This window comes from Anolis sagrei, chromosome 1 (assembly GCF_037176765.1).
Source record: "Anolis sagrei isolate rAnoSag1 chromosome 1, rAnoSag1.mat, whole genome shotgun sequence".
Classification (NCBI taxonomy): domain Eukaryota; kingdom Metazoa; phylum Chordata; class Lepidosauria; order Squamata; family Dactyloidae; genus Anolis; species Anolis sagrei.
The window spans coordinates 30,916,127-30,932,387 of record NC_090021.1 but is presented as its reverse complement, the minus strand read 5'-3'; the positions used below and the strand labels follow the sequence as shown (position 1 = coordinate 30,932,387).

General features: G+C 40.6%; 1 protein-coding gene across 6 annotated transcripts in view; it reads right to left on the bottom strand.

Annotated features, from left to right (window-relative positions):
• TRERF1 (transcriptional regulating factor 1) overlaps window positions 1–16,261 on the bottom strand; it is a 96,443-nt gene that overhangs the window by 27,278 nt on the left and 52,904 nt on the right. For all 6 annotated transcript variants that reach the window (XM_060754353.2, XM_067463652.1, XM_060754352.2 and 3 more), the window contains exons 2-3: window positions 3,792–5,348; window positions 1,386–1,432 (exon numbers count right to left, since the gene is read on the bottom strand). In XM_060754353.2, the coding sequence (XP_060610336.2) occupies window positions 1,386–1,432; window positions 3,792–5,114 (1,370 nt within the window). In that variant the 5' untranslated portion in view covers window positions 5,115–5,348. The remainder of the gene's footprint in view (window positions 1–1,385; window positions 1,433–3,791; window positions 5,349–16,261) is intronic.

The following is a 16,261-nucleotide window of genomic DNA, read 5'->3' as shown; positions in this document are numbered from 1 at the left end:
GATAAAATAACGCAATGAAGATAAGGCCAATGACTTCAAATTATTAACTGTGAGAAATTATGGAAATAATCCATGCAGGAACAAGAACTCGAACTTGGGAAAAGACTATATGGTCACACTTAAAATTTTCAGCAGAAAGGCACCTCAAGAGTGTGTGATGGAAACATATGTGTGCACCAAACACTTTTGAAGCAATTTTAGCAGAGATAACAACATGTCTCATGTGCAATCTGCAAGTCTGTAAAATTAAGGATATAAGGTCATTGGAGACAGAGAACACATTTTGTTTTCATTCAAGTGATCACTTTCATAGATAGAAAATGTTGTTACATACTTCCAGGACGACTTTAATCATGGAAGGGAAAATATTGTGGTGGTCTTTCAGGTGCAAACATGAATACATTGAAAAACAGTTTCCTCTACAGCAGTGCTTCTCAACCTTCCTAATGTCGTGACCCCTTAATACAGCTTCTCATGTTGTGGTGATCCCTAAACATAACATTATTTTTGTTGCTACTTCATAACTGTAATTTTGCTACAGTTATGAATTTTATTATAAATATCTGTTATGTAGGATGTATTTTCAATCACTGGACCAAATTTGGGGCAAATACCTGATATGCCCAAATTTGGGGGGGGGGGGGGGTTGATTTTGTCATTTGGGAGTTGGAGTTGCTGGGATTTATCGTTAACCTACAATCAAAGAGCATTCTGAACTCCACCAATGATGGAGTTGAACCAAACTTGGCACACAGGACTCCCATGACCAGCAGAAAATACTGGAAAGGTCTGGTGGCCACTGACCATGAGTTTTGGAATTGTAGTTCACCTACATCCAGAGAGCACGGTAGACTCAAACAATGATGGATCTGGACCAAACCTGGCATGAATACTCAATATGCCCAGATATGAACACTGGTGGAGTTTGGGGGAAAATAGGCCCAGACATTTGGGAGTTGTAGTTGCTGGGATTCATAGTTTACCTTACAATCAAATAGTATTCTGAACCCCACCAATGAGAGAATAGGGCCAAACTTCCCACACAGAACCCCCATGACAAACAGAAAATACTGTGTTTTCTGGTGGTCTTTGGTGACTCCTCTGACATCCTCCTTGCAATCCCCCCCAGGGTTCCTGAACCCCAGGTTGATAAACACTGCTCTACAGTCTAATAAGTAGCAAGTCTGGTAGAACAAGATCACTAAGGGCCATGTTCACAAACTCTCTTCCCTACATCAGTCCCCTCTGTCAATGCACTGAAACAAACTGCTATCAAAAACAACTGGTCAAGAGTTGGTATAAAAAGCACAAGACACCCTAAAACATTAGCTGTAAGGGTGTTACATGGACAGATGGAAGTGTTTGATATTGAACAAATACAGTACCTTTGTTCAGGAGAAACTGATTGGTGTCTGCTATCAGAGAGCTGCATCTGTTGCAATAGAAAGTAATGAGATATAAGCATGTGGAAAAATGTGCACAGAAACACAGAGTTCTTTCAAATAATTCTCTTTAGAGAGAGAGGGACAACTAAGGGCTCTATTGGACTGCAGGGAACCCTATAAATAATAAACGTTGTTTATACTCGGTCACCATCTCCTTGAAGTGACTGGATTGACCTTGAAGGAGCTGGGGTGGTGACGGCCAACAGGGAGCTCTGGCGTGGGCTGGTCCATGAGGTCACGAAGAGTCGGAGACGACTGAACGAATGAACAACAACACCCTCCACCTATGTCTCTCAGCAAAAGAAGTCTAACAAATTACTGGTCCTTCAAAACTTTCTAGGGGTGTGTAGACATACTCCTCATCCTTTAGGGGCCAAGACAGGTCTTTTTCAACTACCATCTAGTTGTTTCCTATTAACTTCCTATTATTAAAAAGACTACTCCAGAACCTAGGGGGGCAAAAATGCTCCCATACCCACTAGAAGGCATATGGTGGCATTTGGGAATAGTTACAAAATATTGACCTTGGGAGACCACAGAAACAGCCTGGGGCTACCCGTTTTCTGGCCATGCCCTCACCACATGGATGCACCCAATATCCAAGAACCTAGCAATTAAATATTTCGTGCCAGTTTGAGAGATCTATATCCACATTTGGTTGTGCAAGGTTATTACTGATTCACCTTCATGCAGAGAACATCTCTTTATGCATATAGTTCCTGCAACTAGCTATCCAAACATATCTCCCCCTATGAACCACCTCAGAGATTAAGATTATCTGGGGAGGCCCTGCTCTCAGTCCCACTTTCTTCGCAGGTGTAACTGGTGGAACGAGAGACAGGTAGCTCCTCAGCTGTAGAACTCCTTCCCCAGCAACATTAGATCAGCCCCCTCCCTCCTGGCCTTCAGAAAGAAAAAGAAAATGTGGCTTTGGGATCAGGCCTTCGGAGAATAGTTGCAGTACGATACTAGATATGGAATATGTGTAATGACTATTGGAATGGCCCTGGACTACAATTATGGATGGCATGATTTTAATATTGAATGTAATGTTTTAAATGTTTAATATGTATTAATTTCAATTTTTAATCTTAATTTTAATTTTAATGCCATTACAATTGTTTGTCGCTCTAAGGCACTGAATAATTGCCAATATGCAAGCCGCCTTGAGTCCCCTTCGGGCTTGAGCAAGGTGGGGTATAAATAAATAGGGTAAATAAAGAAATAAAGAAAGAAATATGGGCAGCACCTACACTGATTACAAGACTAAAGTGTGACCCTGCTTCCCCTTCAATGAGAGAACAACCAGAAAGAGAACCCAGATCCGTAATGAAAGCGTTATCCTATGCAGAGAGATGCTCATTTTCAGCATCATCCTAAATGCGAAATGTTTGGGGATGCCACTTCCAAAGCTCTGCTAGTATAAATCATCAAAAGCAGGACATTTCGAGAGGGGGAGACAGGGAGACAATGATTTATGTGCTGGCTTTATTTTATACCTGCCCAACCCCTGTCAATGAGGGGATTGAAATGTTGTGTGGTTTCTGGGCTGTATGGCAGTGTTCTAGCAACAATCCCAATTAGGGGATTATTTGTGCCTGTTCAAAACAGGCATGAATGTGGGCTTCCTGGTTGCCCAACATGGCCCAGTGCAGTTTCCCACAGGAGCCTTTGATGACATCAACTAACAAGACAAAGGGGAGGGGTGCATTCTGCAAGAGCAGTATATGAACAATTTAGCAAACTGTTGTGAAATACTTTGGGGATATAATCACTCAGACCCCTTCTGACACTGGTCCTGTGGCTGTAATGCTTGTCCAATGTTACTGGGTATGCTTCAAATTGTACCACCTAAGGATGTAGGCAGGGGCTGAGGGGGGGTCAGAGCCACCACGTGCAGAATTGGGAGTTGACCATAGAATCATGCTGTAAGACCTGACATTCTTAGAGAGTTGATCCTTCAAGTAAAAAAGAAAGTTTGTTTTTTAAAAATGTGATTTTTCCCCTGCAAGAGGGTCCTACGCCTTTAGTCCTGGCAAATGTAAAAGGTTGACTGTAAACAAATAATATCAGTGCTTAGAAAAATTACTTTAAAAAACCTGGTATTTCCAGAATCCATCAGACCTCATGGCCAGGAGTGATGCTAGATGAGGATTTCTAGCTACCACTGTTCCAAAACAGTAACCTTTCCAGTGTAGTAAAACAATAAAAGGTTCAACACCTTATTCACTTAATCTTCATAACAGCCTTTGGTCAAAGGCCCTTTCTACTTTGTCCTGTCTACATTGCATATACTCAGACTGAACCATCCAAACTAAGAAAATTTCAAGGAAAGTTTTGACATACCTGAGCCCATACTGTGTTTGGGGACAACTGCTGAGATCCTCTGTTGTTCATGTTGACATTTGCGGGAGATATAAGAGGCTGATGAGGGATGCTGCTATTACCAGAAGTGATGTCTTGCTGTGGAGGATGCTCAGCTCCTTCTGCCCCAGGAAGTCCAAGATGCGAGTCCATCAATGCCTGAGTCTTGTTGTCATTCTGGAAGTGGTTTGGCTGGCCGACATCTCCTGCTGGCTGCTGCTGCAATAGATTTTGTGGATACAAATGTCTGAACTGTTGTTGTGGATCCTGGGAGAAGTACTGAGGAACTGATCCCAGTTGGATAAGCTGCACAGAGTGTCCCCGGTCTTGGGAATAATGGTGAGTATCATGCAGAGGTCTCTGGTCAGGATCTCTGTGACTGGGAGGAAGTTGCATTTGCATCTGCTGTGTCTGTTGTAACTGTTGCATCATAGGCTGTGCGGGATAATATTGAGTCGTTTGCACTGGGCATTGTCTCTGCTGCTGCTGCATCTCATGCATCAAGAGCCTGTGCTGCCCTTGATGGGGGGATTGCTGCTGCAGATAGTACTGATCCTGATGCAGCTGTTGTGGCAGAAGGTGTTGGGAATGCATCTGCTGCAAGTGGGCTTGGCCTTGGTGCATCGCAGAGTGCATCTGTAGGTGGGCTAAATGTTGCTGGTTCTCATAATAGAGAGGCTGCTGGTGCTGCATTAAGAGCATTTGTTGCTTCTGCTGGGCACTCGCAAACCCTTGATGGATTTGCTGTGGCAACTGCTGGTATCTCTGGACCGGCTGCATCTCCACAGACGGCTTTTGAGACAGCAGTTGCCGAAGGGCACTGTCACCAGCGTTCTCCATTCCCGAAGGCTGAATGATCTGAGATACATTGTTGACTTGGATTCTTAAGTTCTGGTTATTAAATGCTTGGGCAAAGGAGTCCAATTTATGCATTTTCTGGGACCTGACTTCATTGGCTTGGGAACACAGGTGGTCGTATCCATCCATAGGTTCGCTCTGTGCTGCTGAGCTCCACATGACGTTCTGATTGTTTTTCAATGGGAGGTGGTTCCCAGAACCCAAATGGGACCAGCCTGCCTGCCTTGGAGAATCCAACAGCCCAAGAGATTTGGAACCAACATTTGTATCATGCGGGAACGAGGGGGAAAGGGGGGAATCCTGAGACGAGTCCATGGTTGGTGTTTCATAGCTATGATTTAATGGTGTGAGGGAATTCAAGTGTTGCTGCTGCTGCTGCTGCTGGTAATAAAAGTTTTCATTGTTGTTAACAACACGGTTTGTTTTGTACATTTGCTGATCCCCCATTTTTCTTTCTCACCAAGAACCATTTAAACAAGCAAACCAAAAACTGTCATTTCTCAGAGGTCTTTGGTATGCAGGCTTGGAATGGTATGATATTATTGTTTTTCCAGATCCGTTTGAATTACAAAATGAAAATCTTCCAGGATGGTCATTCTGGTTTCAGTCTGAGGATGCTTCATGAAAATCCCAAAGTCTTTACATTCAAACAAGGTAAGAAGAATGGCATTTCCTAGGAACCTAAAAAAGGAAGAAAAAAACCCAATTATGTTGTTTTCTTCTGGTGTGCATACCTATATAATTTTGCTTTTGGATAAAAAGGTCTCTAGCAAGTTTTTAAAAACCTACTGGGCTCCTGATAAATCAGTATTTACAAGGATTGCTAGGATAATTTTCCTTTTTATAAAGTACAGCTGAAGCATTTTCTGCAGAGTCCACTGTAAACAATGTACAACAGATTTGTGAAAAGGTCTCAAACAGCAGCCAGGTATTATTCAGAAATGTTTTACTGCTTCAGAATTTTTCAGGACCCAACATGAAACTAAGGGGACCTCCTTTGGGGTCAGGACCCACAGCCCTGCTCTTTGTTGTTTATTCATTTAGTCGCTTCCAACTCTTCATGACTTCATGGACCATCCCACGCCAGAGCTCCCTGTCGGCCGTCACCACCCCCAGCTCCTTCAGAGTCAAGCCAGTTACTTCAGGGATACCATCCATCCATCTTGCCCTGCTCTAGGTAGTAGTAGTAGTAGTAGTAATAATAATAATAATAATAATAATAATAATAATAATAAACTTTATTTATATCCCACCACCATCTCCCCCAAGGAACTTGGGGTGGCTTACAATGCACTCCAATGTGCACATATAACATGTAACAGGTAAAATTAGTACAAAAATATAAAATAAATCACATAAAATTATAACAACATCCCGCCGTCAACACATGCAGCATAAAATCAAAAAAATACAATTTTAAAACAACAGCAGATAAAACTGCCGTCACCCACCACCCTTTTCTACCCTCAAATCGCTCCACTCTCTGATTCTCTAATTTCAATTGGTCGCATTGGGCACATGTGTAAAAAATCCAGGTTTTCCTTTCTTTTTTCTTTTTTAAATAAATTTTATTTGGGATAAAAATATAAAAAGGAGAAACAGCTATAGATAAGTAAATACATCTAATATAAGTATGTTGTTTTCCCAAACTAATACATTGCAATATTCTATCCAGCTTTTCCCCTTAACCCCCACCCATGATCCCAATACTCACTGTAAGTCCCATATCTCACAAAATCTACCCTCATATCTACTTTAGTTTCCTTTCCATGTATTCAAATGCCAGCCTTTTTAACAAACTCTTCATTATTTCATTCCCGGATACCTTTAGATAGCTTGGCCATTTGAATGTATTCTAATAAATTTTCTCTCCAATCCTTTTTGGATAGATCTTTTTCACCTTTCCACGATTTTGCTATTGTCAGTCTAGCTACAACAAAGCTATATTGACAAATGTCTTCACTTTCTTTGCTAATTCTCTATATATTCCTAAAAGGCACATTTCTGAGTTTTTCTTTCTTAGTCCTGTAATCATTTTGTTTTTTTAATCACCAGGAGATAACAGCAATTTTTATTCAAATGTCCTCTAGATTGTATTCTAATATATATTTATATAATCTAGAAATGAAACTCTCATTCCCCTTCTCAAGAATACCTTCCAATGGCGATTTTCTGTTAGCAAACCCTACTTTAACTCCGGGATTTTGGCGCAGCTGGCTGAGTGTCAGCTGCATTAAGATCACTACTGACCGGTCATGAGTTCGAAGTCAGCCCGGGACGGAGTGAGCTTCCGACCAATTTTGAGTAGTTTGTTGTCGACCTTTGCAGACAGTTGCATCTGTCAAGTAGGAAATTTAGATACCACCTATGCATGGGGAGGCTAATTTAACAAATTTACAAGGCCATAAAAAATCTCCAGCAAAGCATGCAGGGAAAGTGGAAAGTGTTGCAACTCAGGGTAGCTTTCACCTTGCTCCAGACACCACCACACCAAAGCTATAGGTTTTGTAGTTTATTGAGAAAAAAGCAAAATCAAAACACAGTAAAAGTTCCATAGGCAATACAAAGGCTTAAATGCAAAGACAAAGTTCCCAAGATCCAAAGGCAAAAACATGAAGCATAATCCTTTAGCAACAAGAGTCCATGGAAAATAGTTGAAAACAAGGCCCAAATCCCAGACTAAGGAAGCCAGAAGCGTGCTGCTAAAAGCCAAAGTTAATCCACAGAAGTTTGCATGGAAAGAGCTACGTTGGACTGACAGCCCCTGCTTGTCAGCTACAAGGCTAAATACCCTTTGCAGACATGAATGCATTGCGGTGACCTTTGGCCCCCTTGGCGTCTCACTTGCTAGCCAAGCGAGTGCTTCTCCGGAGCCTTAATTGCAGATGATCTTACCTGCTCAGTTTCAATTCAAATTATGGTCCATTGCCCCATTAAAGTACCCCAGCCAAATAATTTCTTTCTCCCCATATTCTCCCAAAATTGTTGATAGTTTTTTGTAAAATGTTTTTGTATTTGCATTCAGCGAATAAATCCCCACAAATAAAACCATTAGAATCCTGCCTTCCTGGTTATCATATACTTTCTCCAACTGCAGCTCAATTTTTATATAAAACAATACCCTACTTTTTAAAGTTACAAGCAGTAAATAGCTGTACTATTTTTTCTTGATTTAAGAGATGTTTATATTTATCCAAAAAGTGTGTCTCCGGAATACAGGCTATGTCTATCCTATCCTATCAGTTTTTCATTACCTGCACAAAGCATAGATTTTCCTACAACAGCAGAGTAAAACGTTTTTTTTAAATATTAAAGCCCAAAAGAAACACTTTCACTTTGAATATCATGTGTGCACCATGTTTTGGAAAACAGACATATCCAGAACCTTTTGGGGATTTTATGATCTTTGGAAAAGCATTACTTTGTTAGAAGTCATAACCTTATGAAAAATGATGCCATAACCTCTTGATAAAAAGCATGACCTGTTAAAGAGTCAAAATCTTTTGGGAAAATGGTATTTACCAGCATTCATGCAAGGCATTTAGGTTTCTCAACTATTAAACTGATGTGCCTAGATATATCTTTGAATGGTTAGGGACAAAAATATGCCAATGCACAAAACACACATATATTCAGCAGAATTTCAGAACTGTTCTTTTTAGTTGCCCAAAAACATCTGCTCTCCTTTAAAACCTCTTGGTTTAAATGATGCTCTCAGGAGACAAAATTAAGTAGACTTCTTTAAAAGTAACGTAGTTGGTTTACCCACAAACTTCATGTATTCAGCATACAGGTACTTTGTTTAGCAATCTAGTTACAAATAGATTTGAAGTAGTTTCTCTGTGTACGTAACACAGGGCATCTTTCTTTAAAAGTATAATGCAGGGGTCCACAAACTTTTTAAACAGAGGGCCAGGTGATAGTCCTTCAAAGTGTTGAAGGACCAGATTATATATATATTTTAAAAATGAATGAATTCCTATGCACACTGCACATATCTTATTTGTAGTGCAAAAAAACCCCCACTTTAAAAACAATATAATAATTAAAATGAAGATCAAATTTAACAAATATAAACTTCTTAGTATTTCAATGGGCAGTGTGGGCCTGCTTTTGGCTGATGAGATAGGATTGTTGTTGTTGTTGTTGTTGTTGTTGTTGTGTGCTTTCAAGTCGTTTCAGACTTAGGTTGATCCTGAGTGAGGGCCGGGTAAATGACCTGGGAGGGCCGTATCCGGCCCCTGGGCCATAGTTTGAGGACCCCTGGTCTAATGGCTTCTGTACAGCATTCTGTTCCTACTGAAGTCCAAAACAAACAATTCCTGCATTGAAGTCTAAAGCAAACATCTGTTCCTACAGTCTTCTAAAGGCATGCTACTTCTAAAGTGGAGTCTGAGCCCTGAACAAGCCCAGACCTGGTCACGTGGTCTGTAGCCCCTCCCACAGCAAAGAGTTAAAAGTGAAATTGCAAACAAATACACATTTACAGTACAGTAAGCAATTATATACATAACAATTATTATTATTATTATTATTATTATTATTATTATTATTATTACTTTATTTGTACCCCGCTAGCATCTTCCGAAGGAGTCGATGCGGCTTACATAGGTCAAGGCCTCAAAACACAAACACAACAATACAACACCTAAAGCAAATTAAAAACAGTTAAAGCAATATTAACAACAAGCAATAAACAATACATCAAGACACTATAAAATTGGGCCAGGCCAGAGTAATGGGTACAAGAGTGACCCAGTGCTGATGTGACAGGAGGTATGTAAGGATTATAGGTTAAGTGCAGTGTGCAGCAATCTTAGTTCTACTAAAGTGCTTCTGGGACTTGGTATTCGAGATTCCTAATCTGGAAAGGCACATCAGAACAGCCAGGTCTTCAAGTTCTTTCTAAAGACTGCCAATGTAGGGGCCTGTCTAAGATCTTTTGGGAGGGTGTTCCAGAGTTGGGGGACCACCACAGAAAAGGCCCTGTCTCGTGTCCCCACCAAGCATGCCTGCAACGCAGGCGGGATCATGAGCAGGGCCTCTCCGGATGAACGAAGTGAACGTGTGGGGTTCATAGATGGAGATGCGATCACGCAGGTAGGATGGTCCCAAACCATTTAGGGCTTTGAAGGTAAGCACCTGCACCTTAAATTGGGCTCGGAAAATAAATGGCAGCCAGTGGAGCTCCTTGAACAGGAGGGTTGACCTCTCTCTGTAAGGGGCACCAGTTAACAACCTGGCTGCTGCCCGTTGGACCAGTTGGAATTTCCGAGCCGTTTTCAAGGGCAGCCCCACGTAAAGCGCATTACAGTAATCCAATCTAGCAATCCAAATAAATAGTGAATGCTTGAGAAGGTTGCTATTTCCAACAGCAAGTGCACTATTCTAACATATGTTGTGTTCCCCTCTTCTTTATTGGATCACAAAATTTAGTGTGAATTCTGAAACAGACTTGTAGTTTGCTCAACATATTGTGCTCAAAAGTGTTCCATGAAGTGCTGAATTAAACCTCTCCCTCACCCCAGGAAAGCAGACGAGTTCAAACAAATACTTTCTTGCCTAAGGAAGCTTCAATGAGAAAAACTGGGGACTAGTTAATCTGAAATAGGTTACAATAATTCTGTATTTTTCTGGTGGTTTGTTCAATGATATCCTCAAAGGACCACTTTTAATTCTCTTCTCTGCTTATTAAAATTAGGAAAAAAACATTATTAATCAAGGGGACTATTACAGAAGCTAAAATAAGGGAGAATTTTAAAACAGAATAAATAATACACAACCACCAGTTTATTTAAGTAAGGAGTGATTTTTTAAAAAACCAAACAGCATGATCACAGCATTGTATAATAAGAGAAGCATATTAATTTCTAACTACAGTAATTGCATTTTTTTCAATTTAGCAGAAAAGAGATACTTTCTTGTTGCTATAATTATTAAAGAAATCAAGCAATTCTGTTCTGCAAATGTCTGCTCTTATCTTCTAACACCCCCCTCCCCCGCCAAAAAGATACTTCAAATAACTCTTGTGCCTGGGAGTAATACATTAAAGGAGATAAATCTGGGGCACTACTACTAAATACAGATGCTAATTCAAAAACGGTTTTAAGAATTTAGCAAAAGGACTCCAGGCTCAAATAACTATTTTGCTATGTATGAGGTCCACCCATATTGAGGAAGATACTGTAGAACTGGAGCCCCCGGTGGCGCAGTGGGTTAAAGCACTGAGCTGCTGAGCTTGTTGATCGAAAGGTCGCAGGTTCGATTCCGGGGAGCGGCGTGAGCTTCCGCTGTCAGCCCTAGCTTCTGCCAACCTAGCAGTTTGAAAACATGCAATAGGTACCGCTCCGGCGGGAAGGTAATGGCGCTCAATGCAGTCATGCCGGCCACATGACCTTGGAGGTGTCTATGGACAACGCTGGCTCTTCGGCTTAGAAATGGAGATGAGCACCACACCCCAGAGTCAGACATGACTGGACTTAATGTCAGGGGACTACCTTTACCTTTACCTTACTGTAGAATTGGAAAATGTACAGCAGCAAGCAACTACAAATGGGTTGTTGTAGGATTTTCGGGCTGTATGTCCATGTTCTAGAAGCATTCTCTCCAGTCGTTTTGCCTGCATCTATGGCAAGCATCCTCAGAGGTTGTGAGGTCTGTTGGAACTAGGAAAATGGGTTTATATATCTAGTGGAATGACCAGGGTGGGACAAAGAACTCTTGTCTGTTGGAGCGAGGTGTGAATGTTTCAATTGGCCACCTTTATTAGCATTTGATGGCCTGACAGTTTTTAGGTGTTGCTTGTTACTGCCTGGGAAATTCCTTTGTTGAGATGTTCTTGCCATACATCAAGGGAACCACTGACCGCTTAGGGAAGCTTATGAGGAAGCACAACATACAAACTATCCAACAAATGCTACGTTCAGCAAAGGACAAGAGGGATCCTCTCGCCTCTCCAGGTGTCTACCGTATACCATGCAGCTGTGGACAAGTCTACATAGGGACCACCAAACGCAGCATTGCCCAAACATGAATCAAGGAACATGAAAGGCACTGCAGACTACTTCAACCAGAGAAGTCAGCCATAGCAAACACCTGATGAACCAACCTGGACACAGCATATTATTTGAGAACACCGAAATGCTGGACCACTCAAACAACCACCATGTCAGGCTACACAGAGAAGTCATTGAAATCCACAAGCATGTGGATAATTTCAACATAAAGAAACCATGAAAATGAACAATATCTGGCTACCAGTATTAAAGAAAATTCTAAATCATGACAGTAAATAAAGAACAACACTAAAAAAAAAAACAGGGGAACTCCAGACAAAAAACTATCAGGGACAGCTAATCACCTCTCAAACAAAGGAATTTCCCAGGCAGTAACAAGCCACATCTAAAAACTGTCAGGCCATCAAATGCTAATCAAGGTGGCCAATTGAAACATTCACACCTACCGCCAACAGACAAGAGTTCTATCTCCCACCCTGGACCTTCCATAAACCCAATTTTCCTAGTTTCCAGCAAACCTCAAAACCTCTGAGGTTGCTTGCCAGAGATGCAGGCAAAACGTCAGGAGGGAATGCTTCTAGAACATGGACATACAGCCCGAAAAACCTACAACAACCCAGTTATTCCGGCCATGAAAGCCTTCGACAATACAACTACAACTACAAATTGTCAGAAAACAGAAATAAAATAAGCTTGCAGTTTCAGTTCACATGTGCATATTATTCGATACAAAAAAACAAATGTATTGAAACCTAGTCTTCTTTTTGTGGCACAGGCGCCTATCTCCATTTTTTTCATGTTATTCCTACCTCTGATACCAACGATTCTGTTAAGGAAGCAATGCTCAGCAATGGATCGACTCTATTAACTGATATATACCCATATTCATGCTTTCCAATGCACTCACATTTAATGGTAAGATCCTACTAATGTTCTGTTTGGTTTGACTGTAACTGGTATTTGAACTGATGAAGGAGAAAAAATCAAAATGAGCCATGTAATCAGGAACTTCCCTATACAGTGGTACCTTGACTTAAGAGTTTAATTTGTTCCATGACTGAGCTCTTAACTCAAAATGTTCTTATCTCAACATGTTTCCCACTGAAATGCTAATAATCTGTTCCAGTCCCTCAAGCCCAAGCCCAGTTTTTGTTATGTGTTTTTAAATAAAAACATACTTTATAAATAACAAATAATGTTTAAAAATAAAAAAAAGGCACATTCACATGGAACAATAAAGAAAAAATTATCAACTTTAACATGGTAGAAGCACAAAGTTGTGGCAAGGAAGCACATTTTGGACTAAGATTGTGTGTTGCCAGTGCAACAGCAAGGCAAAACCTGTACATTCACATCTATATAAATAAAAATGTAATGTTTGTTTGTGGGACTAACATAACTCAAAAACCACTTAGCGAAATGACACCAAATTTGGACACAATACACCTATCAAGCCAACGAGTGACCATCACTCATAAAAACACTGCAAAACACAGCAGAAGAGATTTAAAAAGCCAAAATCAAAAAACACATTTCAACGCATGCACAAAACCACAAATATACACATATACACAAATATATACACACACAAAACACATATACACAGACTGGGCCACAGCAACGTGTGGCAGGGCACAGCTAAAAGCACAATAAAAAAGAAAAGTCATCTTCGAAATAGTCGAAGCACGAAGTTGTGGCAAGGAAGCACAAAGCGAAGAGGCAGAAGCATCATTTTCTTCATACTCTGCTCATTCCAGCCTCCCTCCCTCTCTTGCGTTCTCTCTCTCTCTTCATGAAGCCAAACATACCAGGAATAAAAATCACACAAAATCAAATAACCCGAAGTTTCTCAAAGAAGACAAAAGCAAAGCGGACAGCAATCTCAAGGACAAGAACATGAAGCATTGAGGCTGCTCCCTTGAAGCCCTAAAAAGGGCTCTCCAGAAGATCTCAAAATACAGGCAGGTTCATATGGGAGAATATATTCCTTCATATAAACTACACCAAACTGTGTAGCTTTATCTGTCATTATCTGAATTATGGCTGGAAACTGACAAGAAGCCAGTGGATGTGTTTCAAGATAGGGATTATGAGCTCCTCATAACCAGGGCAGATTAACAACAATCTGGCTACAGTTCTTTGGACCAGCTGAAGTTACTGAACACTCTTTCCAAGGAGAATGGTGCAGTAATCCAAACAGGAAACAACAAAGGGATGTGTCATTGTCACCAGATCTATAGGAACAAGTCCAGCCTAGCCCATAACTGCTCTTCTGAAACTTGAGCTTCTAGATTTTGGGTAGAATCCAGAAATATGCCCAAACTATGAAATTAGGTCTTAAAGGAGAATGCAATCCTATTCAGCACATGCTGACTCTTCTTTGCTGATCTGTTTTTCAAGTAACCAGAAGTAGCGTTGTCTTGTTTGGATTAAATTTCAATTTGTTTTCCATACCCAGTGTATTATAGACATCAAGTACCAGTATAGCAAAAACATAGCTCCTCTGGAATGAGATGAAAAGGAGAGTAGAGCTGGGTGCCATTTGTACAGAAGCACTTTCAGAAGCAGTATTGTTTTATTGTTTACCTGTGTAAAACTTACCGGGCTTGGTTATTTCATTTCACATCTGCATGTTGTTCGTTCTGAATAAAACGTTTGCTGAAACATGAGAAGCAGTCATTTTTCTTTTATAAGCCATTCCTCTGCTTATAAATAAGTCCTACTGATATCAACTGATCTAATTTCCAAATATAGCTACCAACACATACTGCCACTTGCTTTATTCTGATTAAAATACATGAACACTGCGGCAAAGAATAGTTCTATTTCGCGATACTGATTCGAGGACACAGGTGAAGAACTAACCGCCTGCCACCTGCCTCAACCTTTTTTTCCTGTTATCTATAATTAGTTATGTCTTTATCGTATCTAGAATGTATTTCGGGATATGGAATCAAATGTTAAGACACAACCTCAAGCTATGCAAAAAAATTAATAAATAACATAATCTACATTATTAAGCTTGCACAGCTGCTTTCAAATATTCTGGTGTATTTATTTTGCGACAAACCAGGAATCCAAACAACATTCTAATGGCTCAATACTAAAAGTCTGAGAGACAGTCCTCTAGCAAGCTGAGAATACAGACTCTTTCTTTTGAACCTTTGACATAGCATTAAAACAGCAATTAAAATTCCATGATCCAAATCGTATTCCAGGGCCGGTCCAAGTCGTCATTATATTAATTTGTTGCTAAAAATGTCCAGCTAGAGAAGAAGATCAGAAGAAAAGAGGGAGCTGGGCATGCATTAAAAGGTTTTGTAAAAAGAGGCTTCTTTGGTAGCAGAGGTAGACAAAGAACTCTTGTCTACTTGAGGCAAGAGTGAATGTTACAATCGGCCACCTTGATTATTTATTTTATTTATTTATTTATTTACTGTCCTTGTATACCGCCGTTTCTCAGCCTAACTGGCGACTCAACGCGGTTTACAACAAAATATACAGTGCACAGTATACAATTAAAACCATAAAAACATAATACACAATATTACACGTAAATCACAATCCAATACATCTCCTAACTAAAATCCTGGTCCAATTTCATCATCCATATTACCAATCCGTAATCAACACATTCATTGCACCGAATTAACCAAATGCCTGCTTGAACATCCAAGTTTTTAGTCTTCTTCGGAATACCATCAGCGAGGAGGCTGATCTTACCTCCATGGGAAGGGCGTTCCAGAGCCGAGGGGCCACCACAAAAAAGGCCCTGTCTCTCGTCCCCGCCAGCCGCACCTGTGAAGCAGGCGGGATAGAGAGCAAGGCCTCCCCAGAAGATCTTAGGGTCCTGGTGGGCTGATAGGCCGAGATACGTTCGGATAGGTAGGTTGGGCCAGGACCGTTTAGGGCTTTAGCACTGAATGGCCTTGCAGCTTCAAAGATTGGGTGATTGCTGCCTGGGGGATCCTTTGTTGGGAGGTGCTAGCTGGCCCTGATTGATTCCACAGATATATAAACCTCACTTGCCTTGTTCCCAACAGACCTCACAAACTCTGAAGATGCCTGCCATAGACATGGGAAGAGAATTGTTCTGGAACATGGTCATACAGCCCGGAAAATTCACAGCAACCCATTGATTCCAGCAATGAAAGCCTTCAATAACACACATATATACATACACACACACACACACACACTATATATATATATAATGGCTAGGTCCTCCAGTGTGGCTTTATAATCAAGATCTGGCAGAGGTTGACTACAGAGTCACAATGGAAGATCTAGAGCAGGGGTCCTCAAACTAGGGGCCGGATGTGGCCCCCCAAGGTCATTTACCCGGCCCTCACTTAGAGTCAACGTAAGTCTGAAATTACTTGAAAACACACAACAACAGCAACAATCCTATCTCCTCACCCAAAAGCAGGCCCACACTTCCCATTGAAATATAATAAGTTTATATTTATTAAAATTGTTCTTCATTTTAATAAATATAATTATTGTAATTATATTTTAAGTGTTTTTGCACTACAAATTCACTCATGTTTTTTTCAAATTGTAATCCGGCCCTCCAAC